At 39.7% G+C, this 27,500-nt stretch overlaps 1 protein-coding gene across 1 annotated transcript; it reads right to left on the bottom strand.

Annotated features, from left to right (window-relative positions):
- On the bottom strand, positions 1 to 25,696 carry zgc:92242 (uncharacterized protein LOC436899 homolog). Its single transcript, XM_036561789.1, has 6 exons — positions 25,575 to 25,696; positions 20,979 to 21,342; positions 9,917 to 10,064; positions 8,734 to 8,824; positions 7,510 to 7,792; positions 1 to 751 (listed from the first exon to the last, which is right to left on the bottom strand). The coding sequence occupies exons 2-6, from the start codon at positions 21,154 to 21,156 to the stop codon at positions 591 to 593; spliced, it is 861 nt and encodes a 286-aa protein (XP_036417682.1). The 5' UTR covers positions 21,157 to 21,342; positions 25,575 to 25,696; the 3' UTR covers positions 1 to 590.
- Positions 25,697 to 27,500: the final 1,804 nt, after the last annotated feature.

Here is a 27,500-nt window from a genome sequence, read left to right as displayed (position 1 = left end):
TATGCAGCACTGAAATCCAGCAAAGTTTTATTTCCATGTTTAACACATGGTGATATTTACAAAAGCACATTCGATAATACAAAAGAGTAGAAAACACCTTTGGTCTTTCTTCCCTTTAAGAGAACTCGTTGTGTTATAAAAAAACAAGACACAGGTACAGAATGTGAAAGCATTAGCACAAAACTCAGTCCACTGGACAGTGGACGCCATAACTTGTGAAAACCAAATTCAGGGAGGCATGTCAAGACATGAAAGTCAGGGCTGTGTGTGTAAGTGTGTGTGTGTTGACCCTTTGGAGTTGTAGTGCTGCAGTGCAGTGCAGAGATCGAGAGGGTTTTGGCCGTATATACAGTATATGACTCTCACTTTCGTCCTCTCTCCTTGTGAATCTGTAGGCTTCTCAGGCTGATGTCTGTTTGTACATCAGCTCAGGGTAGAATGCAAGGAGTTCATTTCTCTGCTTTGTTCGAGGTTTATTTACAGGTACGTTAAATTAACCAGAGTCCACAGCTCAGATGCTTTGTGTGTGTGTGTGTTTATCTGATAGCGACGGAGGCCGGCAGATGAGCCGATTTGCTCCGTGTGCGTGTTTATCTGGCTGAAGCAGAGGTCAGCAGATGAGCTGGTTTGGTGGGGATGGGCGGTTTGGCACATGGTGAAGTGGTTTTGGCGTTTGGCGTGTTAAAGTTCTTCCTCAGCTGAGCCACACGGCTTCCGTAAGAAGAGCTGATCGACTGTTCGTTTGTCACTCCTGTAAAGAGAGAATGGAGAGACTGTCATTAGTACAAGTGCAACAATGCATTAGGACACAATATTCCTCGTAGATGGGTGAGATAAGCTGTGTTTGTATTAATTATGCCATCTAATATGATTGATCTGTCTTTGCTCCGCCCCCAAATGTTTGCTTTGTTGCAACTGTTGCTAGGTTGGACAAGCTGTACTCCACTGAGTTGGACTATGTTGCTGTAGCTAATTGAAACTAGATGTATTGAAATTACAGTGAGTGAGTTTACATGCACTTAATAGTCCAATAACTGCAGATAATCAGATTTTGTGAGTAATCAGATCAACATGTTTACCCGCACTTGAGTAATCAGATAATGGGGAAACTCTGGGTCTACATGAGTCAGACAGTAATCAGATTTCTGCTTTGCAACCAGCCAATAAACTCACAGAAGACGTGATGTAAACGTAGCATAAAATCAAACTTCATGCTGCGGCTTTTTTAAAACATTGCTCCAGTTATATAAACATACATCATCTAGAAAATAAAGAATATTTAAATCCTTCATTTTGTCAAGAACATAGATGGTTTCAGTGTCGCTCCAAACGTGTTTTATTGCGTCTCGTGGCAACGCTACTTGTTTATTTCCGATACAGCCGCTTGTTCTCCCACATGCGCAGACTGAGAAATCCGAAAGAAATCAGAGTAAGAGTTTACATGCACTGAGAAATCTGATTACTGAGCTAAAATCCAGGTCTCTTTATTGGATTTCTTATTCGGATTTCTAGAATGGATTATGGTGTTTAGATGACGGAAGAATCCAAATATGAGTGCATGTAAACATACTCATTGACAAATTTACCATCATACTAACATTAGCTTCACAAATGATGGCAACGACCTCATTTAACAGCACATAACTCTTATTTCATGTAGGTATTTTATGTCTACTTTATAAGTGTGTTGTTAGTTTATGTGCGCTTTGTGTTACTAAACTGCTCATTTCAACTTGAAAAATGTCAACATTTTTGCTGAGCATCCATGAAAGAGCAACATATGTCACTGACAGCTGAGCAATCGTTGTTGATGATTTTTCTCTCTAGTCAGGCTTAAACATATTTATTTTACAATCTAATCATGGCAGAGAGCTACATGCCGGGAGTACCTGCAAAGCAGTCCTCAAAGAAAGACTCATTTCTTAGATTTGCCACTACTTTTCCTTTAACTTTATATTTAAAAACTTGTGTGTAAGTTCACTGGTGGTTTTGGATAGTAAATAAAATGGCTATATTTGCGTTGTAGCTTTTGGAACCCAACGCCAACGTTCACGCCAGAAAACTTGTAGCGAGGAGAATTACCACACTGTAATGTCTTCTAGGTTTCTCAAATGCTAGAGGGCGCTCACGAGTAAGTCTCAAATGAATGGGTTAAGATGGAGCATTTGAGCAAAATCATGGTTTATAAATGCTATAACATTTTTAATGTAAAAGAACACATTAATTTCCTGAACACTGAACAGCATAAAACATTTTAACACTGTTGTTAGCTGCTATTTTTATGAGCTTTTAAACTCGAGTTATAGGAGTTTAAAACGGCACCTTATGTATGTTTATGATGTCAGTGAGCGCAAACAGCCAATGAGCTGCTCCGCTCGCCAACCAATCAGCACTTAGTAGCAGTAATGCTAGTCCAGCTGCCCAAAACCCATTTGCTATAGAGAAAAGGAAACATACAGGTAAGTTTTCTTTGCTTTTTTTTAGTGAAATACATCCTTCTACTTTCTAAAATTAAAGGAAAGTTCTGGGCGAGTGATTAGAAGCTATTTTAACTTTTTGTTTTTAGCCATTTATCTCCATTTACTCCCATTCACTGAGGACTCACTCACGCACTCTGACCTGAGCGTATTGTTAGGCCTCTTGTCATTAGACATTAGAACAGGACATGGGGTTAACCTCCAGCTCAAGCAAACACTCAATCATCAGTGGTGTAATGATAAGCTGTTTTATTGGCTGTAAATCTCTCCTGCCTGTAGAAAGCTCTATGGACCCTGACACAGACCAGCTGGGAATTCAATATACACAGCTGTCTCTCCTCCGCTGCCTCTCTGCCTCTCTCCCTCTCTCTCTGTCTCTCTCTCTCTTTCTTACTCTCTCTCTCTCTCTCTCACACACTCTACTTCTACCCACACAGGACAGATTTGGAGGTCACAGGAGAAGCAAAGGATAACCACAAAGCAGAGAATTAGAGAGTGAGGGAGCGAGCGAGGGTGGAATGAATGAATGAATGGAAAGTTTAGGAGAAGAAAGAGACAACTTGATCTGAATGTGTTAAACGGGGTGAGATATATGGTAAGGCAATAGGGCAACAGGCAAAGGCATGGCGGGGGGGGGGAGAGAGAGAGAGAGAGAGAGAGGACGGACAGTGCTGCAGAGACAGATGCTGTTCAGGCTCAGAGGAGCAGCCAGAAGAGTGAGATAGACCATATTTTTAGCTTCTCCCTGAGGGCTTAGAGCCTACAGCTAATTCTCTCTCTCTCTCTCCTCTCTCTCTCTCTCTCTCTAATCCTGACTCGACCCATGGATGGTCTATTTTCTCCCAAGTGACACGGTGCACCCTACTGCTGCTTCAACATCTACACTTGCTTGCTTACCTCTCTCTCTTTTTCACATGCAGTCACTTTGTCCTTCTGTTTTCTTCTTCCTCTGGGTATCTCTCTCTCTCTCTCTCTCTCTCTCTCTCTCTCTCTCTCCTGTCTGTCTCCCTCGCTTTCTTTCCTGTCTCTCTTACTCTCTCTCTCTCCTGTCTCTGCATCTCTTCCTCTCTCTTGCTCTCTCGCTCATCTCTGTATCCCGTATTCAGTCTTTCTCTCTCATCTCTGTCTCTGCATATCTCTCTCTCTCTCTCTCTCTCTCCTCTGAGTCTGTCCCTGTAGCTCTCCCTCTCTCTATGCATCTCTTATTCTGTCCCTCTGTCTCTGTATATCTCTCTCTCTCACCCATCGCTCTCTCTCTGCCCTTTGATCTGTACTTCCTCTTAATGTCTCTCTGTCCATTCCCTGCAGCCGTGACCCTCTGACTGTGTTAGGCTGTCGCCATGGAGACCAGGGTTTAGCAGTGGGTGCAAGTCTGCCCTCTCTCCCTCTCTCTCTCTCTCTCTCTCTCTCTCCCTCTCTCTCTATTTCTATCTTTCTTGCTGCATTTAGAAGAAAGTCTTTTAATCTTCAGCAGGTAAAACTGTACAAACTAACCAAAGTGAAACACCACTCCAGTGCACATGCTAGCGTAAATGAGCAAATACGCCTTATCTACAGAGACTGGTACTGAATGGGACTTGGCTAGCATCCATCCAGTTCAAGGGCTTTGGATTCCTGAGCCGTTTCACCACTGACTGTTAGAGCTGAGCCTTCTGGCTTCATTCAGAGCGCTACAAAACCTGGATATACTATCGGATCGGCAGACAATTTTTTGCTCTGCATAATTAACACATGACCATTTCTGTGACTGTTAAATTATTAAACAGGCAAAAAAAAATAAAGAAAATATTTTCAGAGCGAGTGTAGTCTCCTTAGGCCAAACCCACCAAACACATCCGGGACCCTGGGCTGCATTCAAATGGACATTACAAACAGAGCTAAAATTTACTCAGCAGACATGCTCATCTAACTTGGGACCGACTGTCTCAGCTCTATTAATAGAATCACTGTCTACAGTGCAGCAGACTAGTAGTACAGAATGTGGGCCAGTTATACCAACCAGGGCTGAGTGATACAAAGATATCATTTCTGTGAAAAACTATCGCACCATCATTCTCTGAGCACATTGTAGATAAATGAATACTGATCAGCTGCATGTTTCAATAAAAACAAACTTAACAGGGGCTCTTAAGCAGTGGACACTCTTAAAAACATGATCTCTAGTTAAAGCAAATCGCTGCTGTCGGAAACAAAAGCTCGTATCTCCAAAATGGCAACTTTACAGGAGAAGGAAAAAAATAGCTTTACTTTTAATGTAAGTCAATGGAACCAGAATTTTTTCCAACTACATTTTGGCCATTCTTAATGAAACTCACACACAATGTAAAGAGCATCATTCATATTCAAATGATGTAAAAAAAACTGTAAAATGATAAAAATAGAGATATGAGGATTTGTTCCGACAGCAGCAAAATGGTTCTAAACATTTGCATGATTAAATGGTTCTTTGCATGGTGAAATGGTTCTTCAGATTGATGGAGAATGTGCTGTATATGGTTCTATGTAGAACCTTTCTGAAAAGTGTTCTATATCGCACCAAAAAAGGGTTCTACTATCATTACGAAGTCAAGCTTATAACAATAGAAGAAGCCTTTTGGTGCTACACAGAACCATTCTCAAAAAGATTCGACATATATACAACACACTCTCCATCAATCTGAAGAACCACCTCACCAAGCAGCAAAGCTTTCTTTGAGTGTTTATAGTTCTACATAGAATCATTGTCTTCACTGAAGAACCCTTGAGGAGCCCTCTATTAAGTGTGTAGATATGGTTTGATCCTACTGTCAGGAGTTCACCAGCATAACTGATCCTGGAAGTAGGGATAAACAAGAAAAATGAATAAAAAAAAATAATTTACTGAGATCATCACCAAGCCAATAACATCCTTATGTGAGCTCAGTGTGTTTGTGACAAACACAAGTAGGAATATGGCCAGTCATCCAAACACTAGTATCGCACTGTGGCTAGGTGGTTATGACGGACAACAAATCCTGTTTCTCTCCTTTCATAGCATGTTGTCATAACATGTACATAAGACAGTGACGTACTCCAAAAGCCAACCTGTGCATAAACACTGTGTGATGGAAAACGTTAGCTAGTAGGACAGCTTTGGCCAAACTTGGGCATAATGCTACCATAAAATGCCATAAAGCTTGGTCAGTTTTAGATAAACCTACTGTACACACAGTGCTGTGATATGCATCTCTCTACATAGAGATCTATTAAGTTTTACACAGGGTGGCAGTGAGATCTATACAACCTATAGATCAGCCTGCCTAAATGTAAATTAGTATCATCTAGTTGGATTGGACTCACGTCCTATACAAGCACACGTGATCTGCAGGTCCATCAAGGAGGTATAATAACAATAACAGCATGGCAATATCAATAATGCAACTTAAATATGATTCCGTGCTCCATATTAGGTCACTACACAAATACTGCAAATCCTCTCACTCAGTACAGACACTTATTTTAATATCTGTGCATGTGCACTACCCATAAGGCCCTTTAAAGTCTTCAAAAAATAACAGCAATCAATCTGGCTGGCCCCAGATCACAGAATGCACTGGACATTAATATTTCATAGTTAATCATCTCGGCACATTCGATCTCTCCTCTGGTTAAATGTGCTCGGAAAATAGCGTTAAATCTGCACTAAATTCATGACTGAACTTTGATAACTCACTATGGCTAAGCTGACCCTAACCCCTAACCCCTGAGCCATGAGTAATAACATGAAATAGTCAACAAGCGCTCATGTCGTTTCTTCATCTTAAGCCAATGCAATCATGCCTTGAGACTTAAATGAACAATAAACAACAACGATTCAGAACAAAGTTGTTCATGTGAAATACTCCTTTCTTGCTGAGTCAGAGTGTTCACAGTGGTGGTGATAGGAACCAGACGTCTGAAGCTTTGAATGCCTCTAATAGCTACCTCACAGCAAGCCATCACTTGGCATGGCTGTGAATATGCTTTCCTGATGCCTGAGACACTGAAAGAAGAGTTAAAAGTCGAAGAAGAGGTACATGCAGGGCTATGTAAAGAAAAATAGTAACTAATGATTTTCTTTTTCCAGATTTAAAATGTTGTTAATTGTGGTTAAATATCACATACAAAACTTAGAAGACATTTTGGACACTGTGGACCCTGGGGTTCCTGACACCACTGTAAAGAAATCAGCCTCATAATTTTCTCTACAATTTATCACTTCACATCAAACCACTCTGAACGACTTTAGTTCAACTGTTGAGATGTGAACATGCAGAGATTCTGAAAATTCAATGGCAAGAGATGAACACACAGGGTGAATTAAAAAAAATAAAAAAAATAGCTGTTTGCGAACTAGCATATCACTGTTGACAGATGAAATCTCTAAAACTGTAACTTTACAAGAAAAGGAAAAAACATACTTTACTTTTAATGTAAGTCAAAGGAAAAAGACATTTTTCCAAGTAATTTTGGGCCGTTTCTTTTGATCCACTCTTCATGAAATTTCCACACAATGTAAAGGCCAACAGATATGTTCAAATTATGTCAAAAACAGAAAAATGAGGTTTTCTTCCAACATCAGCAACATATTAATAGTCTTCTTTTCGTTACAGATTCCAAACTAGCATATTTGTTTTGACGGTATGAGACATGAATAAAGTATATTTCACCTGTTTTTCCAGCCTATTTACGAAATATAGGTAATATAGTCATAGTGTTGAATGAAATTTTGCATTACATTTTTAGAGCCTGGGATAAGAACTATCAATGGAGTGGAGATCTATCCAAATAGGACTGTGTAGAGCAGTGTTTCCCAGTTTAGATGCACTTTACATCTTGCATTTCTCCTGCTCGAATATGTATTCCTCAAACTGTCAAATTATCAGTTCCTGATAGAAATACAGGTTCTCCTTAGTTTTAAAGGGCAGCTTCTACTCTAAGAACTCCACTGCCAATATACATCCACTAGATGGCACTCACTCACAACACATATCCCCATCTACGGCACCACTCATCCCAGACAGCACTGACTTACCTTTCTCTTGTGTGGGCGTGTCCTGTGGGCGGGGCTCGTTTTTGACAGACAGCTGCTCCTTGGCGTTTCTCTGCAAATTAAGCTGGTTCAGTCTCTCTGTCATAGATATGTCTCTGTCTATCCTCTGGGGTTGGGAATTAGCCAGATCACTGTTATGGTTGGTCACAGAATTCAAGGAGTCTGAATTGTCCTTTGGGTCCTTTTGGTCATCTAGAGAATCAGAATCGCTGTCCTGTTTCTGGCTGTCTGGGACACTGCCCGAGTGGTTCATCTCTGCTGCCTTCTGTAAATATAACAGCACAACAGCACCGTAATCAGCTAATAAGCTCTAAGACTTGGCACAACCAGACTGCTATATAGCTGGAATCCTGACCTCAGCTTAGTTATGATTATTTGATTTACTTGATCTCAATTATTTTATTATATATATATATATATATATATATATATATATATATATATATATATATATATATAAAAATGCACATTTACTCTTTATTTGCAAAATAAATAGAAATTTTGCGCTAAAATTTGTAGAGAAAATATGGTTCTTCAAGGGTTACATAGTGAAGACAAATGGTTCTATATAGAACAATAAACACTCAAAGAACCTTTTGCATGATTAAGGGATTCTTTGCATGGTGAAAGCGTTCTTCAGATTGATGGAGAATGTGCTGTATATGGTTCTATATAAAAGCTTGACACTAACAAGAGAAGAGCCCCTTTTGAGGCTATATAGAACCCTTTTCAAAATAAGTTCTATATAGAACCATAAGTAACACATTTTCCATTAATCTGAAGAACACTTCATGATGCGAAGAACCATTTAATCATGCAAAGGGGCCTTTGAGCATTCTTGGTTCCTATACAGAATCATTTTCTTTACTAAAGAACTTTTGATTTTTAGTCTTTTTTTAAAGGCTTTCTAGTTTATTCTTTTCCAGTAAGATATGTGAAGTATTTTGGAACCTTTCACAGGTTTTTCTGGTTAGTATTTTGCAATTAAATCCACATTTTAGTTGTTCATAACTGATTAATCATTAAACCAGTCAGTGAATTACTCCGTTGTTAATAATTGGTACTGACAGCCCAACTTCAGTTCATTAAACATGCATGTGTGCATCAACAGTACACTCATTAATGCTAATATGTACACAGCTGTGTACACTCCTTGAATGCACGCACACTGAATTTACACCAACACATTGACTCAGCCATACTCACTTTGAGCAGCAGCTCTATGCCGGGTTTAGTGCTGGCCTGCTGGGCCGGTCTGCTGGCCATGCTGCTTTTGAGAGGCTCTGTAGCCTGAGGTCTGTTCAGAGAGGCAACAGAAAGCAATATAACTTTATTCACCCACTCATACAAGTCACTGCAGTGGCTTATCAGTGAAAGTTCATTCTGTGGTCATTTTGAAACTTGTATGTTTTTTTTCAGGATGTGCTGCAGCAAACCGCCCTCATACACGGTCACTTTCCTCGTCCCCATTCACAGTTTCTATAAGCCACACTTGAAATGCCACTCAGTCCTCTCCTTAAACTTAAGACTTACATGCCGTCCATCCTGCTGAGTAAGTTTATGCTGTTCAAGCTACGGTTTGACCGAAAATCAAACTCACCTCACCCTAAAAGTTTTCACACAGCCAAGCTGGGCTTAATGTCTGTGGTTTTCTTTAGTTTAGTACTGCAGTACAAGTTTATTGCTAATGGTTTAGCATTCTGCTAACCGTATCGCTAAATCAAGTCCTATTTTCCTCAAACTGTGTCAAGTTATTAATTAATCTCAAATAGACTTGCCTATGTGGTCTCTGACACTGTCTGACCTACTATTGTCTAAGAATGCACAAAACAGTACGTTTTATAGCTAACAACAATATTGACAGCGATCTTGAAGCCTGAATTTTGACTGTATCTTTGTCCATGTTTATAGATAACAGCACATCAGGTAGCACTTTTATGTACAATGTCAGAAACCATATAAGCAGAGTTTGCAGATGTTAAACTGGTTGAACATAGGCCTTGTGGTTCCAGTGCAAAACTAAAGAAGTAAACTGTGTGATAACATATTTTTGTTAAGGGGGGTCTGGTGTAAATTTGATTTTGGTGTGCTGTTTAATTGGAATTAGTGTGAAATGTTGAATACAAATAATTGAATTCATACTTTTGGGCTTCTTTTTGGAGTTTTACATTCCACCTTAAGAGATGCGGGGGTTAGATTATGACTGCTGCAACATTTAAGGTGGAAAGAAAAATTTAAATAATAAGCCAACTTTAGCTTAGTGGACATAATGCATCCTAGCTGCCCCTTCAGCCTCCTCACTAAAATGAGTGTCTGTCTATGCCAATGGTATATATGTACTTTTGTTGCCATTTCAGAGAAGCTGTGTGCCATGTGAGGTCTACAGTACCTGTTGGCTTTGCTGGAGTTGGTCCTGTTTTGCTCCCTGAGTTCAGACAGGATGAGTTTGTGGGACTTTGACTCCTCCATCTCTCCAATAACACACACATGCACCTCTCCATCTCGTCCCAGGAGCCAGCTTACACTCTTACAGGGTCCTGTTGAGATGCAAAAACAACTTCACAAACCTGCTCCCATCGGATCAGCATGTACTGGCTACTCAGGTATAAGCAGAGCTGGGCAATATGACGATATTTATCATTATAATGATAAATGACACTACATTGTGTCACAATATGCGTTTGAATAAAAAGTGAGTATAATTAGTTCTGTTCGACCAGATTTAGTGCAGCACAGTGTGAAAAGTTGAATACAAGTAATTGTATTCAGAATTTTTAATAGTATTTTTAAAATCTGTCACTACTTTGTTTGTTCCAATGTACTATATGTCACAAAAACTAAATACTGTGAGAGATTGTATATCGTAAAAACGTCCTAAAATATCATGATATTACATTTTGCCATATCGCCCACCTGTAGGTATAAGCACACTAATGCTCATAGAATGACATTAAAAGTTTAAGTTGTATCTCGTGCATTTTGCTGGGTTTCTTTATTCCTGCATTTTGTCAAATGAGCATAGCCTGCCGTATTTGGGAATATATGTATATATATGAGGTAGACCTATTAAAAGATCTTTGTGTATGACCAGCAGAGGGCACTACAACTCTGTAAGATAATGGGGCTCCTCTATAATTTTGCTGGAACTGAATGAAATTCTAATGAAAAAGGACAATACAGCAATAACTCATGATCCATCATGTCTACGTGGTTATTTGATTAATTAAAGAACAATCATCCAGTTGGATACGAAACATGCCTCCTGTTTTGGCAATAAAACCAAATTTCTGTTCAGTGGTACAACTCACAACTCATGTAGGTGGTTCCAAATGTTGTCTGGAAATTAGGTACACATTCAGAATACACTAATACACAGTGAAATCATTTCACCACAGGTATTAAATCTACTTTATTGATCCTACTGTGTTTATTTAGAGCACTACACTACAATTTAAATGCAAATGACATTATTAACTGTTCATATAACTACACTGCACACGTACAAGAGATTGTAGACGCTGGCTCATCAATGTTTCTTGTTAAGGGGGATTATTAAGAGTTTGTTCCTTCTTTGCTGCAGTAACAGCCTCTACTCTTCTGGGAAGGCTTTACACTAGATGTTGGAATTTTTGATTGCTGTGAGGATTTGATTGTATTCAGCCATGAGAACATCAGTGAGGTCAGGTACTGATGTTGAATGATTCGTTCTGGATCATTCCAACTCATCCCAAAGATATCAGATGGAGCTCCACTGTGGGGTGGGTGGGTGTGTGGGTTAATACCCCTCTAGCCAATGACTGGTATAGGGTATAGAGACTAGCTCATGCTTTCTAATAAGAAAGGGTGTCTGGATACTTTTGGCCATGTAGCATATGTAAACGTGTTGTCATCATACATCATTAGAATTATTCATTACTGCATTTAATGATATTGTGGAATATCATTAAATGCGGTAACCATAACATCCCTAACCTCGTGTGTGTGTGTATATATATATATATATATATATATATATATATATATATATATATATATCTCTCCCTCTCCCTCCCTCTCCTCTCTCTCTCTCTCTCTCCCTCCTCTCTCTCTCAAACTGGCTGGCTTTACCCTCCAATAAAGGTGTGTAATCCACACGTTCCTCCTCACTGGTTCTCACACAATCCTTCTGATCATTCCAGTATGATGTAACCATATCAAATTCCACAAAAAAGTGACCTCAGCATCTGATAGCATGTTATGCGACGAAAGCTTGTTAAAACGCCTGTTCTTACATAACAGACCTCTAAAGAATGTTTTGCTGGAACATCAGGGACAGTAGGACGACTTCGGGCTGTGCAATAAAACCTCAGACCCACATTCCATCCGTCACGCTGGAGGATAAATAGGGTCCGATAGGAGGAGTCCAGGCTTGGAGGAGCTCCATTAGAGAGGCGACACAGGTGCTAGGTTAGACAGGCAAGCATGAGGAAGCTTTAGGGATGCTCATCATTCACGTCAGGGAAAATTCAGTGCACCGTGGAGTGTGGCAAAAGCTACAGGGCCAGGAGGAGTGTTGTGTAAGAAACAGGTTCTCCTGGTCAGCCAGGCATACCAGACTGAGAGAGGCAGACAGACAGAAAGATAAGGACAGACAGCCACCGAGGATCGAATAACAGCACAGATTCAGGGCGAAAGAAGAGACGAGGCATTACACAGCGTGCCAAAGCATTAGTGCCATTCAATCAACAGCTCCCTACTCTGATTAATTAACACATACGCACACACGTCCCCTTTTTTGCATTATTATTTTAACACAGCGTATCTCAGTTTTCAAAATTTCTGCATAATTCAATGGTTGAGATGTAAAGTCATTCAGAGTGGTTTAAAGTAAAATGATCCGTTGATGAGAAACTTACTGACTACGGTTTCTTTACAGTGGTGGTGATAGGAACCAGGGGTCACAATGTCTACAACACAAAATAGCCATTTTATTTACTGTCCAAAACCACCAGGAAACCTATATGTGCCTTCTGAGTTTTTAAATGCAATGTTGATAATGGTAAATAGTGAAAAATCTGGAAAAAAAAACACCACAAATTGCTCTTAAAAAAAAGATTTAGGCCAAAATATTCTCAAAATTATTGTAAAACAAAGCCTCACGCAGCGTATTTATAATTACATAGATTAAAATGTTTCAGTGGTCCACCTTTAAACTGTTCAGACGTCTGGTTCCCATCGCAACCACTGTGAACAATTCTAACTATGTTTCTCTAGAGCAGAGCATTTCACATCAAATCACTCTGAATGGCTTTGTTTATATTTCAATTATTTAATTATACAGAAATCTAGAAATATTGGTGGAATTCCCCTTTGAAAGTAACACAAAATGTGTCATGCTTAACTGGACACATAGATGTGTATAAAAATAATACACCACCTGTTGTTTTTAACTAGAGATGGCACCATCCACAATTAGTATCCCCAATAATGAAACACCTTAAATCTACACACTTAAAAAGGATGGTTCTACAAGGGTCCTTTAGTGAAGAAAATGGTTCTATATAGAACCACGAACACTCAAAGAACCCATAACATAACATACTGTATGTACTGTATTTATAGTGTTATGTGTATATACACACACACACACACACACGTATGTATCATTCATAAATATATTTGTAATTGTGTACACATTGTTATATATTTCATAGACACGTCATATTTATGCCTGTTATTGTACATTTGCACTGTCCGTTTTGCACTATTGCTACTATTTGCACTTCTGGTAGATGCTAACTCTATTTCGTTGCCTTGTACTTGTACTGAGCAATCACAAAGTTGAATCTATCTTTGGAAGATTAAAGGGTTCTTTGCATGAAAGCGTTCTTCAGATTGATGATAGATGGTTCTATATAGCACCAAAAAGGGTTCTTCTATTATTACAAGCTTGGCTCATTATGAGATTGTTTTAAGAATATTATAAGATTCTTTAAATTACTTCTAGAGCTTTTTAACTTGTTTCAAGCAATTAAATCTAGAAGAATTGTCTTATTCAGCTGGCAGATCATTTTTCTGAACGACTCTTTTACATGGCCATCTTCAGTGAAGATGCTTCAGTTAAAAAATTTAAAGCTTAGTAGTTTTTAAATAAAGAATAAATAATATATAGATATTAAAATGGTGTCGGTATCGCCAGTTTCCAAGATTTCAGTATTGATATTAGAAAAGGTGATATTGCGCCATCTCTATTTTTAACCTCTCTGTTCAGAGAGAGCGTGCATCGACCCGTATACAAATTCTTAACAATCCATCCTTATCAGCAAAGGTGACAATAGGAAAATAAGTTCCACTGTGGCTTGGGTGGAGGACATCTAGCCCTTTCATGAATTTCACAGGCCTCTTAGTTATCATTCAGCATCAGCAGATTGCTGACTGATTTTCACATTCCTGGGAAGTACAATGCACATACAGTATCTGTTCTCACATCTACATCTACACCAGTGTTCCCACATCACAGGTGTGCTGCTACGGGCGCGAGCTACAAAACATGACAATCTGGAAATGCTGAGAGCGCATACACAGCAACGAGACACTCCTCACAGTGCAAATGAAAAGAAAAAGCATGCAAACAATTTCCAAAACACCAATGCAAATCTTCAGGCAGAGCAGGCAAATCAGTGAGGAAAAAATAAAGCACATTCAAAATGTGAAAACAAATACACGAAAACACAAATGGCAACAGATGAGAACAAATGTAAGCCACTGTAAACTGACCTAACATAACACTGCAGACCTGCAGAATGTCATGCTAAGCGTTTGGGACACTTGCTGACTGATCAGCTAGGCTTCTTCTTGCCAGATATCTACAGATGTAGACTACTGACCTATTAATGATCTGAGGTCTATGATTTCCGGGCGTTTTTCATGTACATAAGGCTCAGTTTTTTGTTTTTTTTTATGTAGTGGATTAGTATTTGTTGAGAAATATGCCCAAGTACTTTCACACATTTCCTCTTTTCTGCTCCCTCCCTCTTTTCTTCTTCTAGTGTAGTCCATAAGCCTAGATGACAGCCTTGCTAAGTGTTCGACACAGACAAAATAAAACAAAAATCTAAAGTGGAGACATTTTGAAATTAATGTTATATTAGACAAAAAAACACACTGATCCTGTGAAGTGCAGAGCTTACAAAAGTCTTCTAAACTACGATAGCAGGAGGATTAGCACGTCATCCCTGCAGTGCTGCACTGACGGATGGCTGTGGATGCAGCCCTTCCATAGCGTTTTGGGTCTCAAGTTTAGCCGTAAGAGTCGGCCTGGTCTGGTTTGGCCTGGGCTACAATTTCATGCCAGTAAAAACTTCTAAATAAGGTTACATTACATGGTCAGTTCCAGTTAAGTAGTGATGGTCATTCTGAAACATTCAATGGCCACGTTTACATGTAGCCTAATAATCCGACTAATAGCTCAATCGGAATAGAATACGTCCATGTAAACACCTCAGTCAGAATAGGCTAGTCCAATTGAGGCCATTCGGAATACCATTTCTATGTGATTGAACGAAGTGGGTAATCATGTAAATAATCACTTAAATAGAAGAATAATAACTGCGTAAATGCCTGTATCTGATTACATTCCTAATCAGAAAGTTTAAGTACGTTCTGATCATGTTCGTCGCGTCATAGTGAAAGTTCATAAAGTTCAACATGGCGGAGCAGAAACTGGTCTGCAGAGGAGACGAAGTTTATGCTCTGATCTTTAAAAGTCGGCGGTGGGACGGACGTCCAGCTTGTGTGCCTCATAACACGACGTCTTCTTCTCAGCCTTCTTTAATAAGTACATGTGAAGTAAGTTTTCCTGAGTCTGACATCATTTTAAAGAAATTAAAAACTCCAGCACGCCAACTGAAAACTCATCTCACTCTGACTGGACTCACGTGATGAGCAGAGAGCATATAAACACCTCAGTTTTAATCTGTAATCAGAATGAATTCAAATGGATTGGCAAAAATCTTTGCATGTAAACACAGTCAGTGTGAAATAAATACTCCATTCGGATTGAATGAAGTTTCTAAATCTGGGTTTTGCACCTGACCTGATGTCACAAAGGTTATCGTTATCGGGAATGTTTATATAAATGATATGAATGGAAAGCTCTGTTAAAAACAAATCATTCAATTTCACTCATGAACATTACATAATTATATTGTCCATGTATAGGATAGAGACCCTGAAGTAAAATAAACGCTTCTCAGCCTATTTATGCCTGCCATTCAACTGCTGCTGTGAATGTGTCCCAGAAATAGAAACCAAAAGGGCCAAAAAGGGGTCGTAATGCCAGAGGTGTTGGATAATAAATCTCTCTCGCTTGCTCTCACGATTCTTTCTCAAATTATATTGGGGAAAAACTAAAATTCTCTTTTAAAGCTCCAGCTTTTAATGTTAGTTGTCAATTATACACAATTTGTCAGTTCGGACACATTAGTGTATACAGAGGCAAAAGAGGCAGGAGTCATTCTGATTAGAGCAAGCTGATCAGGACTGTTTCAAAAACCTTTGAACATGAGTTAAAAATGTATGCATATCAAAATGTTGGAGATGGTCTCGCTCATTTCTGCCGTCACTATAACTCAGCATTTTCTGTACACTGTAAAGGACTGAAGAAAACACTAGACTGGTCTTGTTGACGTTGTGCTCTGTTGATTTCTGTTTGGTATTGATGTTTTCCTTTTGACATTGTGCTTCGTCACGATGTTTGTGAACTCTCTGATTTAGGGTCACGTTTTTGTACATGTTTGCATGCTCTCTGTTTTGTGTTGCTACTGTAAATCAGTCACGTTGTTGTGTGCAAGCTAGACACCACCTTTTTAGCATATGTAAATACACAACATAGCGTAGCATGTAAATACATAACACAGCATGTGAATGCTAAATCATGGCAGTCTTGATTATGTGGCTGTGTGTTACACATGAATGTGAGTGTTCATGGCTGTTCATTGTGGGCTGAGTAAAATGGTTCAGATGCACAGAACATTGTGTGTTTGTATGTGAGTGTGTAGGAGGAGGGTGTCTGCGGCAAAAGCACGCTCCGTTTTCTCACCTGTTTACACTTTAGCACCTGTTATTCTGCTTCTTCCTGAGCCACTAAAGAAAAGTACATAGTGTCCAGAGAGCAGGGGAAGGAGTTCAGTACAGTACAGCCTCAGTAAAGTACAGTGAGGACAGATTTACTGGATTATTATTGTTTTTTTACTCCAGCTGTTCGTTACATTGTATGAACATTTCATAATGGCCAATACAACTGCTTCAAACCTACCTGGAGTACAATCTTCTTACATTAACTTCCATTAAATTAAGATTTTATTTTAGTACCTCATTCAATTTCCATTTTAGAGAGGTTTTGTTACAACAGTGACAATATGTTTGGCCACATATGAAAACATTTAGGTGTTCAGCTTTTTCCTTGTATGTATTATGTAGCTTCTTTTCACTCAGCCTGCAAAGGTCAGATCTGTACACTTTAAAACATAATGTGTTAAATCAACACAGCAGCCTGTATCAGACCACAACACAGCAAATCTCTGATAAAGACTGTGTTATTAGGACAAATCCCTGTGGTAAACATTTCAGCACAGTGCCCGTGTTAGTTCAGATAACATGCTTAGAAGGAACACAGAAGGTGCTGCCCCTAACTGGACACGCTGTGTGCTGTTTTTAAAGCATCTGAGTGTTTTACGTGGTCTGTAGAGTGTGGTGGGATTAGCAGGAATGGGGAAGGGAAGGGAATCTGGCCTTTTTAGGCCTGTCACCTGTTGTGAAGCAGGACAGGTGCAAACTCCAGTTTCATGCTGCTGTGTACACAAAACCTCATCAGCCCACAGAAACTACTGCAGCGCATTCAGCCAGGACACCTCAACGCCAGCGCTGACTCAACGTCCACTCACAGCACTGATACAGCGCTGACGCACAGATCCACTGAGCCTCAATCTGTACGAGTGAGCCAGCACAGTCATTAAGGAGAGAGGGAGAGAGGGAGGGAGAGAGAGAGCAGACAGGCAGACAGACAGGGATGGTGAGAGAAAGAGAAAGACTGCTATTCTGAAAGAAAAAGATTAATAGTAATGAAAAATGAAAGAGTGAAAATAGGGAAAGAAAATGAGATTAAAATGGAAAAGACAAAAAGAGAGAAGAATGGGGAGAGAGCTAGAGAGAGAAAAAGAGGGATAGAGATGCGGAGAGAACAAGAGAGAGGGAAAGGAATATGAGAGAGAGAGAGAGAGAGAGAGAGAGAGAGAGAGAGAGAGAGAGAGAGGATAAGGATGGGAAGAAAAAGAAAGAAGGATACAAACAGGTAGAGAGAAAAAGATATAAATAGGGGAGACAGAGAGAAAGGAATGAGAGAGACCGATAGGGTTGGGAAGAAAAGAAAGAAAGAAAGAAAGAAAGAAAGAAAGAAAGAAAGAAAGAAAGAAAGAAAGAAAGAAGAGGAACAACACAAAGAAAAGAATAGATATGAAAGGGGGAAGAGGAGAGAAAGGAATGTGAGAAAGAGGGAGAGAGAGACACAGGAGAAAGAAAGAAAGAAAGAAAGAAAGAGATGAATGCGAGAGAGAGAGAGAGAGAAGAAAAGAAGAGAGGAAGAGAGAGAAAGAGATAGGGCATTGGGAGAAAGAAAGGAAAGAAAAAAGAAAGAAAGAAAGAAAGAAAGATGAATGCAGAGAGAGAGAGAGAGAGAGAGAAGAGAGAGAGAGAGAAGAAAAGAGGAGAGACGAAGAGAGAGAAAGAGATAGGGCATTGGGAGAAACAAAGGAAAGAAAGAAAGAAAGATATGAATGCAAGAGAGAGAGACAGACACTAAGCTGGAAGAGAGAGAGAGTAATAAGGAGAGAAGTCTCTGTTCAACAATGCTGCCACTGACGTGAGCTGTGAACTCAATAGACTGGGAGAGCAGACGAGGGTCAGGCTGACCGCACGCTCGTCAAAGGAGAATAAGCAGGCGACGACCACGTGGCCACAGCACACAGCCTGCTTTGTGTCCGGCCTGCGCAACCATGATATGCGTCCTCGGTGGCACAAAGGCACTGTGACGTTGGGTCCATGTGACGTGGCCCATTCTGACGAGGTGCAGCGAACACTACCTGCGGGTGTGTGATGTGCCTGCAAGGAAAGTCAGTGCTATTGAAAGAAACGTTTAATAGGAGTTTCTGACAATAAAATGCGGTGGGGCAGGCAGAACGTGGACCTGCCACATTCCACCGATCATATGACTTCTGACATGATGCTGTTTTCTCTTCCTGGGAAAAAACGTTCACGAAAAATGTTCTGCAGTTAACGTGTTTCAAATTCCATGCGTGCTTATTATGCATTGTCTTTAAAAGGTAATGCTCTTTCACTGATAGACGGCTTATCTTCACTTCTTCATCTCTTACTTTCTCTATGGCCTGTACAGACTTAAAATGGTTCCCAAGTGGTTCTTGCCTTGGATGTACATTTCTAAAACAAAACCTGTCACTGAAATAGAACCTTTACAATTCATTTTAAAAAGGTTCATCATTTACAAAATCATTATTTAAAGCTACACTATATACGTTTTTAGGGATTTAGAGACCTCTCTGGTGGAAATGTGTAATTGCAGGAAGGTGTGGAAGAACACTTTGTAACATGGGTTGTGTTTTGGTCTCTTCCCCAAGCAGTTGAATCTGATAGTCAGTGTGTTGAAAGAGTATTTAAAGATAACACTGTCCAAACTTGTTTAAGGACGTGGTTGTAGGTGAATTATCTACTGTTGTCATCATATCTTCATCCGTATGTTGATTTTGCATTTCAGACCTAAACATCAAGTCAAATTGAGTTTTATTTATAAAATTAAGCTATATTTTGTTACTAAAATACCTGAAAAAAAAATGCTAATTTAAAAAAAAATAAGATTTTTATAAGTTCAATATTGAATGAAACAGTATAGAAATGTGTCCTCTCATTAAGTGCAGGGGTGGGATAAGGGTAACTCTTCTAGCAGGCCAAATCAAATGTCCTTTCGGGCCAAATTTAGCATGAGGGTCCCATTTTAGAATGTGTTCAAGGTGAGAGTGCATGAAATGTATCGCTGTTCTCTGAAGAAAACCTTGTATCTCCAAAATGGTAACTTTACAGGAGAAGGAAAAAGCCTACTTTACTTTTAATGTAAGTCAATGGAACCATTGGAAGTCATTTTGGGCCGTTTCATTTGGTCCATTCTTCCTGAAATTTACACACAATGTAAAGGGCAACAAGAGATACAAGGTTTCTTTCTGACAGCAACATTATATTTGTAGGTTTATTACTTAGGAAAACTTACTACATTACAAAAACACACCTGAAAACAAACCTGAGCCCGATCCGAAGCCTGATGTTGCATGTAAAAAAAGTCGGCCCAAAACCTAGTATTTTGACTGGCCCAATCAGGCTGGGGTCAGGCAGCAGACCTTTGGGCAGCCCTGTTCTATTACATCACTCCAAAGAATTCACTTGAGCACCTTTATTTTTAGGACCTCACTGTGTTTTCTATGTTGTTTTGTTTTGCTACTTGGACATTTTGAACATGTTGTCAATATCAAAGTCATCCGTGCAGTACAAACTGATGTGACTGAGTTTGAGAGAGTTGTGAAGAGCATGGGTGGAATTCTAAAAGGGTTTGGCTACCGTGTGAATACTCAGAGCATTAGCTGAGATGCAGCAAACAGGAGAAAAACAATAAACGGCTTAGCAAAGAAGTCAAGACAGTAGTCTCAGTATTGTGTTTCAGCTGGAGAATGTCTTTGTAACAGGCTTTCTATCTCAAATTCATTCCCTTCAGGACTGACAACACATTCTCATACCGCACTCAGTATGATGTATCTCACTAGTGTTTGCTTTCCTGTTTCGTGCTACTCGCCGGACGCTCTGCTTTTACGCTCTTCTTTCTTCTCTTACGTCGTGCTGCTCTGGCTTCATTTGTTTTGCTTTGGACAAGACAGAACAGCCGTAATCGTGCTCTAATGTTCTATGCTACCCTGCACATACACTGCTGCTCTGTTCAGCGCGCGCGCATTTTTTGCTGCGCCACTTTGCCTTTTGATTGTAACAAAAGCCTCCTGAATGGCCCATGCGACGTGCACATAGCATTTTCTCAATGGCAGAGAGTTGAGCTTTTCATTCCTGCTGTCCACGCACACGCGTCCTGTCCTCCTGACCTTTACGCGCTGTTTCTGTTTGCTCCCCTGAAAGAACATTTCAGTGGATGGTTCTTCAGGCTTAAGTTGTCAACGAGATGTGTGAGTATGAAGAAGATTTTTAAAGTTTGAAGAACCTCCATAATGGCAACCAGAAAGTTTTCATAGGATACAGAAACCTTCATTTCTGGGAGTGTGGCCTGCTCCTGTTTTGTAGGCCCTACGCTGGTACTAACGCAAGTAGCAGACATCCTGGTGTTTGTTACACTGGAAGGAAATCCTTACCTTTCTTTGGCTTGGGCTTTTCTTTCCTCCCCTCTTTTCCCTCCTTCTCCTCTCTTTCCTTCCACCGCCGCACTTGCTCCTCTCTCATCTTCAGAAAGAGCGTCTTCTTCTGCTCCTCGTTCAGAGCCTCCAGAATGTCTGGGTCGATGTACATGTCTGCCAGGATCTGCTGCAGCATGGTGGGGCGTGAGTGGCCTGGTCCTAACTGCCGGGTGAGCGTGTGCAAGTAAACAGAAAACACTCTCTAAAGAGTGCTTCTCTTATGTTCTCCTCTCGGAAGGAAAATTACCCCTGTCGTCCTGTAGCTGGCGCTGTTTGTGTGGTTTCAGCTCTGCTCATTCCTCTAGCAGTGAGTGTAGGAGTTCTATGGTGAGAGAGAGAGAGAGAGAGAGAGAGAGAGAGAGAGAGAGAGAGAGAGAATGGATCCATTACAACATCTGTTGCCATTTTGTAAAGCCTGTCTTTATCTGGCAGGCTTGCACTTCTTTGTCTTAATCCCCTCTGGTTTCATTCTTAAAGGAACAGTCGGACTAAAAATGCTAACTTTGCTAATAAAGACTCACAGCTAGGCAATGCTGTATTCACGTTGGCCAGTTATGCCATTAAAACATTATAGTGCATCAAATCAATTATACTGAAGGGTGCCTATTCACTTCCATTCATTGGGCCTCATTCACCAAGCATTCTTAAGAAGAAATGTCTTCTTAAAACCCACTTACGCAGTTTTCACAAAGATTCTGACATTCACTACTGTTTTCTTATTAGAGATTTGTTCTTGGGCAAGAACAGAATCTACACACACTCAAGAGCACAAAGGTGCGAACAGTTCTGCGATGTAAGATTTGACGTAAACTGTTTCTTAGGACCTTTAGCAAGAACAAATTTAATAAGGCGCATTTTTAGCCAAATAGGCTAAATGTTTTTCATCTACTAAGGTGATAAACAATGTCTTTCCTTCCTTTGCCAACTCTGTTTGAACCACAGGTCCAAGTGATCTTCAGTCAGGAATTACTGAAATAGTGCTAACAACATCCGCCTCACCTAGCACAGAGTTTGCCTACACATAGCAAGGTTAATGTACATCTCACATGCTTTAGCAGGGGGTATTTCGGAAAGCAAGAGTTTCTTAGCTAGCCAAAATACTTAAAGGGGAATTCCACCAAATTTTCATAGTATCTGAATAATTCTGCCCTTGAGATGTAAAGAAAGTCATTCCGAGTGGTTTGATCTGCAACATTTCCTTGTAGAGAAACTAACAGACTCTGATTTCTTTACAGTGGTGTTGATAGGAATCAGAGGTTGCGATGGCTACAACACAAATATAGCCATTTTATATAACATCCAAAACCACCAGTGAAACTCACATGCCTTCTGAGTTTTATATGTAATGCTGATAGTGGTAAAAAAGGGGGAGATCTTAAGAATTTTTTTTTTTGCCTTGCAACGCCTGCATGTAACACTCCAGCCGTGAATGGGTTAAAATAAATGGATTAAAATAAAGCCAAAATGATCATAAGAATATGTCAGATATCAGGTAGCATCTATTTCATGTAATAGCTTTCTGTAGGGGAGCTTTCAGGTGTTTAACTCTTCAGACGTTTGGTTTCTATCACCACCATTGTGAACAGTTCTGACTCAGCAAGTTTCTCTAGAACAGAGCATTTCACACCAAACCACTCTGAATGACCTTGCTTACATTTCAACCATTGAATTATGCAGAACTTTTGGAAAATACATGAAGTTCCCCTTTAAAATCAAAAGTCTGAGACATTTCTGTTGGACAATCTTCATTTTGGGACCCGGCTCATAAAGCAAAGGTTTCTCGGTTATCACAAAACTGAAGTGCGTATTGTTCAACATGTTCTTAACAATAAACATGGCAAAAAGGGCTCTTTGGAACACCTTCACCAATATCTTCCTAAGTTTCTTCTTAAATGTGTTCTTGAGAAAGATACTAAGAAAAAGTCTACGTCAGATTAATGACGTGTTCCTAAACCACAGAACTGTTTGCATCTTTGTGCTCTTCAGTGTGTGTAGATTCTGTTCTTATCCAAGAACAAATTCCAAGTAAGTAAACAGTAGTAAATGTCAGAATCTTCGTAAAAACTGCATAAGTGGGTTTTACAAATAAATTTCTTCTTAAGAATGAAGGCCCAGTGCCCTCTGTTAATCCAGTAAAGAACCAAGAATTACTGTTTTAATTGAGTTTTTAAAGAACCGTCCACTGAAAAGCTCTTCAGGGAAACAAAAGTGATTCCTCTGTGGCATCACTCCTAATAAGTTCTGGCAGCTTTGTTTCTAGGAATGTAGGAATGTCCCTCCTGCCCGACAGGCTTGTCTTTAGGCTTCAGGGAGAATTACATACATTTTCTGAAGATTTTACATAATTAATTTGTTTTTTGAGATGTAAACAAAGTGATGGGTAATCTGTTTTAGAGACACAAATTCAGGACTGTTTACAGTGGTGGTAGATAGATGATGTTTTATGATCATGGTTTCGAGATCATGTGTTCGGTCTACAGAATGCTTTTACTTACCTTTATCAATAGTCCATATTAAAACTCTGAAGACATGTAGGTTTACTAGTGGTTTTGGATAGTAAGTAAAGTGGCTATATTTGTGCTGTAGACATTGTGAGTCCTGGTTCCTATCACCACCACTATAAAGAAACCAGACCAAAGTAGATGTTTTTCTACGCTAAACCACATTTCACAACAAACCAAACTGAATCTCAATGATTAAGACATGCAGAGGTTCTGGGAAATTGGTGGAGTTCCCCTTTATGTTATGCAGCCATACTTAACAAACCTGTTTTAATAAACTCCCCCCAGGTATACGGCTCTAAGTGGAACGCCTTTGTCTTTGTGTTTCTGTGAATCAGCCTGCCATTCAGAGTGACTGCAGAGTGGGCCGTGTGTTCAGCTCATGACAGTGGCCTCTGTTCATATGATCCCAATCCTCTGCATGTGTTGACAAAGACGGCCTGTTTTAGTCCAGCCCTGTGTGTTTGGCCGTTCTGTATTCTCCTCATGCTCCTCAGCTGCTGCTGTTGATTTAGCAAAACGAACCTCTTTTTCTCCCTCTCATTCACTCACTTTATGTACTCATCCCTCATGATTATCTATTCATCCAGCAGCCTTTATCATGCCTTCTTTCTTGCAGTTTGGCCGGTTTGCAGAGTTTATTGCACCCTCCTCCCTTTCTGTTTCTCATTCCTGTTCTGCCACTGCTGTCTTTCTTTCTTTCTTTCTTTCTTTCTTTTCTGTCTCTCTTTGTATGATGATCACACATATCAGAAAAGCTATTCACACCTCTCCAGCAGGGAGCGGCCCTCTTTTCAAAAGTAAACATCAATGTGCATCTCTATGATCATTCACGTCACAAAGCCAGCGAGTCTACGAAAGCCACCCAATATCTTTTTGGTGTGCGTCCACTTTAACACTTCAGCAGTGGTTCCTGATCAGCATGACACACATACCATCACTGGTGGAACAAAAAATTGTATCTACACTTATGTCGTTTTCTTATTTCTTTACATAATTTACATACAAAATACCAGCTAAAATTTAAAATGGACCAAGAAAAATTACCCAAAATAAATTAATCTAAAACCTTTTCACATTAACTTCCACAAAATTCAACATTTTTCCTTCTCCTGTAAAGTAACTATTTTGGAGATGCAAGGATTTTGTCAGACAGTGACTACATTCAGTCTTAAAAGTGAAGGTAGAAAAAAAAAAGGTGAAGTAGTGCCACAAAGCAATCACTTTTGGTTCCTGAAACGTCCTTTTATTGGGGGGTTCTTCAAAGCAGTGGCTCTCAAACTTGTCCCCAGGCAATCCACTTTTGTGCTCGATCCCAGCTCCCAACACATGGGCATAGAGGAACAATGTGGACCGTGTGGTGGTCCTTGATGACCGCTGCTTTAAAGAGGAACCTTCTTAAAAGTTTAAAGAACCTCCACACAATGTAAAAAGTTTTGTGTTAAAAGTTTTTCCCCTAAAGAACCTATCAGTGGATGATTATTTGGGCTTGCATTGTCTATGAGATGCACAAGTACATGTACAGAACCTCCACAGAATATAAAGGTACTAAGAAGGCAAAGTTCTTTCCTTCAAACCAAGAACCATCTAAGAACCATTCTAACCTCAATATACAGAAGTTGTAAACTGAAGCGTAGCAATGTAAGCTCTATTAAGTCTAAGAAGTACCCCCTACATTAGGCCCCAGCATTAAGAAACATTAAGAATAACAGAAGAAAAGCTCTGAATAGCTTCTTTGCCAACCATTAACCACACTCAACTGAAAGAAACAATGGAGTATGCCAAGACTGAGACATCTACACAGAGAGACTGTCTGTCAAATAACACTTTAAAAAGCACTGAAAAAGGGACAAGAAAGGCAGCAGAGGTCAAACTAAAGCAAAATGAGCTCATCTTTTCTTCAGCAGAGAAACACGAGTGGGTTAGTGGAGCAGTCCTACAGTGAGTAGAAGAAGGAAAAGAAGCCAAAGCTAAAGAAGCAAAAGAGTGAGAAAGAATCTAATGAAGTGTTTGCGGAGAGTTAAGACGGAGAAGACAGTAAACACATACTCACATTCTGAGTGAGAGGTGCCGAGTCAGCCGGAGCAGAGTTGTGTTTGAGTGCACTAGAGTGAGTATGTGTGCTTCTCTCGCTCACGCCTTTGTATGTGAGTGGGGTGGAGTGACATCATAGCATTCCTCTTTGTTTCTCCCTCCCTCCTCCTTTCTTTCTCAGACACTAACTCAACACAGCCTCTTCCCTGCCTCCTCCACATTTCTCTCCCCCTTTCTCTATACTTAGAAGGGGAACTCCAACCAAATTTGTCAAATTTGCAGTGAAAATTCGCTGGTTGAGAGTAAACAAAGTCATTCAGAGTGGTTTGATGTGAAATGGTTCATTGAAGAGAAACTTATTATCTTAGATTTCTTTACAGTGGTGGTGATAAGAACCAGGAGTCACAATGTCGACACAAACATAGCCATTTTATTTACTATCCAAAATAACCACGCTGCTGAAAAATCTCATAGAAACCATGGAGTGTTTCTCTTGGTTTCTGTCAGTTTTGTAATGTGCTTTGGCTTTTTAAATGGGTTGATATCACAATGTAAAGGATCCTAATGGTTTAACAGGTGACCAGTGGCTGATTTAAATGCATTTGATGGATTCCTAATGGGACCTAAAGGTGTTCTACAGGAGACTAGAGGTCTCTTTTGAAAACTACTAAGCTAATTCCCTTTACAAGGTCCTTTTAATTCCCATTAATGTTCCTTTTTCAGCAGGGCAGCAAACCTGTCTTCTGGGTTTTTTTATGTAATGTTGATGATGATAAAACAGTAATAAATCTAAAAACATAAGGACCAATTAGCCTTAAGTTACAGTTTAGGTTTAACCCTTATCTTATAAACAATCATAAAAGAATGTCTGAGTGGACACAGGCAGTGTATTTGTAACTATTTTGTGCATTAACCTTCTGTGAAGTAGCTTCTGCGTAATAGGTATTAAACCACTATGATGATCTTAATGATTTAATTAAGCAGAAATATTTGTATGAAAATATAATAAAATACCCCTTTAACATGCTTTGGCGCCTCACATTCTTTTCACAGTTTAATTCAGTTAATTAATTTCATCCTTGTCTTCTTTCCACACAGACCCCAAGTCTCTCTCCAGGATGACAGTTAGCACTGTGGGCAAACTGACACGGCTATGAATTCAACAGCCAAACGGCCACACATTGTGTTGCCCCATCTCCATTGATTAGACTCAAAGCGGGTGTGAAAGTGGGGGTTGAAAACAGAAAGGGAGGGTGGAGGAGGAAGGGGTGGGGCTCTTAGTTATTTAGGCCCCTCTTTATCTACAGTGTCTAGATAGCTTGCCCTGTCATGTCCACTTAATCACTTAAGAGAAATGCAAAAAAGTAATGTAACAGATCCAAATTGCTAACTTTACAGCCATGTTTGATATATACCTGCCCCTTTAAAGGGGAATTCCATCAATTTTTCAAAATTTCTACATAATTAAATGATTGAGGTGTAAACAAAGTCATTCAGAGTGGTTTAGTGTGAAACGCTGTCTTTTATAGAAATTTAATGAGTCAGAGTTGTTCACAGTGGTGGTGATAGGAACCAGATGTCCACCTCTAAAAGCTCCCTCACAGAAAGTTATTACATGAAATGGAAACATTATATGAACATGCCGCTTGATGTCTGACACACTGTTGTGTGATATTTTTAGATAAGATTTTAGCCCCAAAAGTATTTTTTAAAGGCCATTTATGGCAGAGAGCTACATGCAGGGCACTGTAAGGCAAAATAGTCCCTTAATAAAACTTGTTTTTTTTTCAAATTTACCACTATTTTGCATCATTAACGTTACATATAAAACGAAGAAGACGTGCAGCTTCACCCACGGCCTCTATATGGCTATATTTGAGTTGTAAACATTGTGACCCCTGGTTCCTATCACCACCACTGCAAAGAAATCTAAATTGATAAGTTT

The sequence above is a fragment of the Colossoma macropomum genome, unplaced genomic scaffold (assembly GCF_904425465.1).
Source record: "Colossoma macropomum unplaced genomic scaffold, Colossoma_macropomum, whole genome shotgun sequence".
Classification (NCBI taxonomy): domain Eukaryota; kingdom Metazoa; phylum Chordata; class Actinopteri; order Characiformes; family Serrasalmidae; genus Colossoma; species Colossoma macropomum.
This window is presented reverse-complemented; position numbering and strand designations above follow the sequence as displayed.

Coding starts and splice junctions, on each gene's coding strand:
- zgc:92242 (XM_036561789.1), bottom strand. CDS start 21,156: ATGCTGCAGCAGATCCTGGCAGACATGTACATCGACCCAGACATTCTG. Junction 10,065..20,978: donor AAAGCCCAAGCCAAAGAAAG/GTAAGGATTTCC, acceptor GCATCTCAACAG/GACCCTGTAAGAGTGTAAGC. Junction 8,825..9,916: donor AACTCCAGCAAAGCCAACAG/GTACTGTAGACC, acceptor CTCTCTGAACAG/ACCTCAGGCTACAGAGCCTC.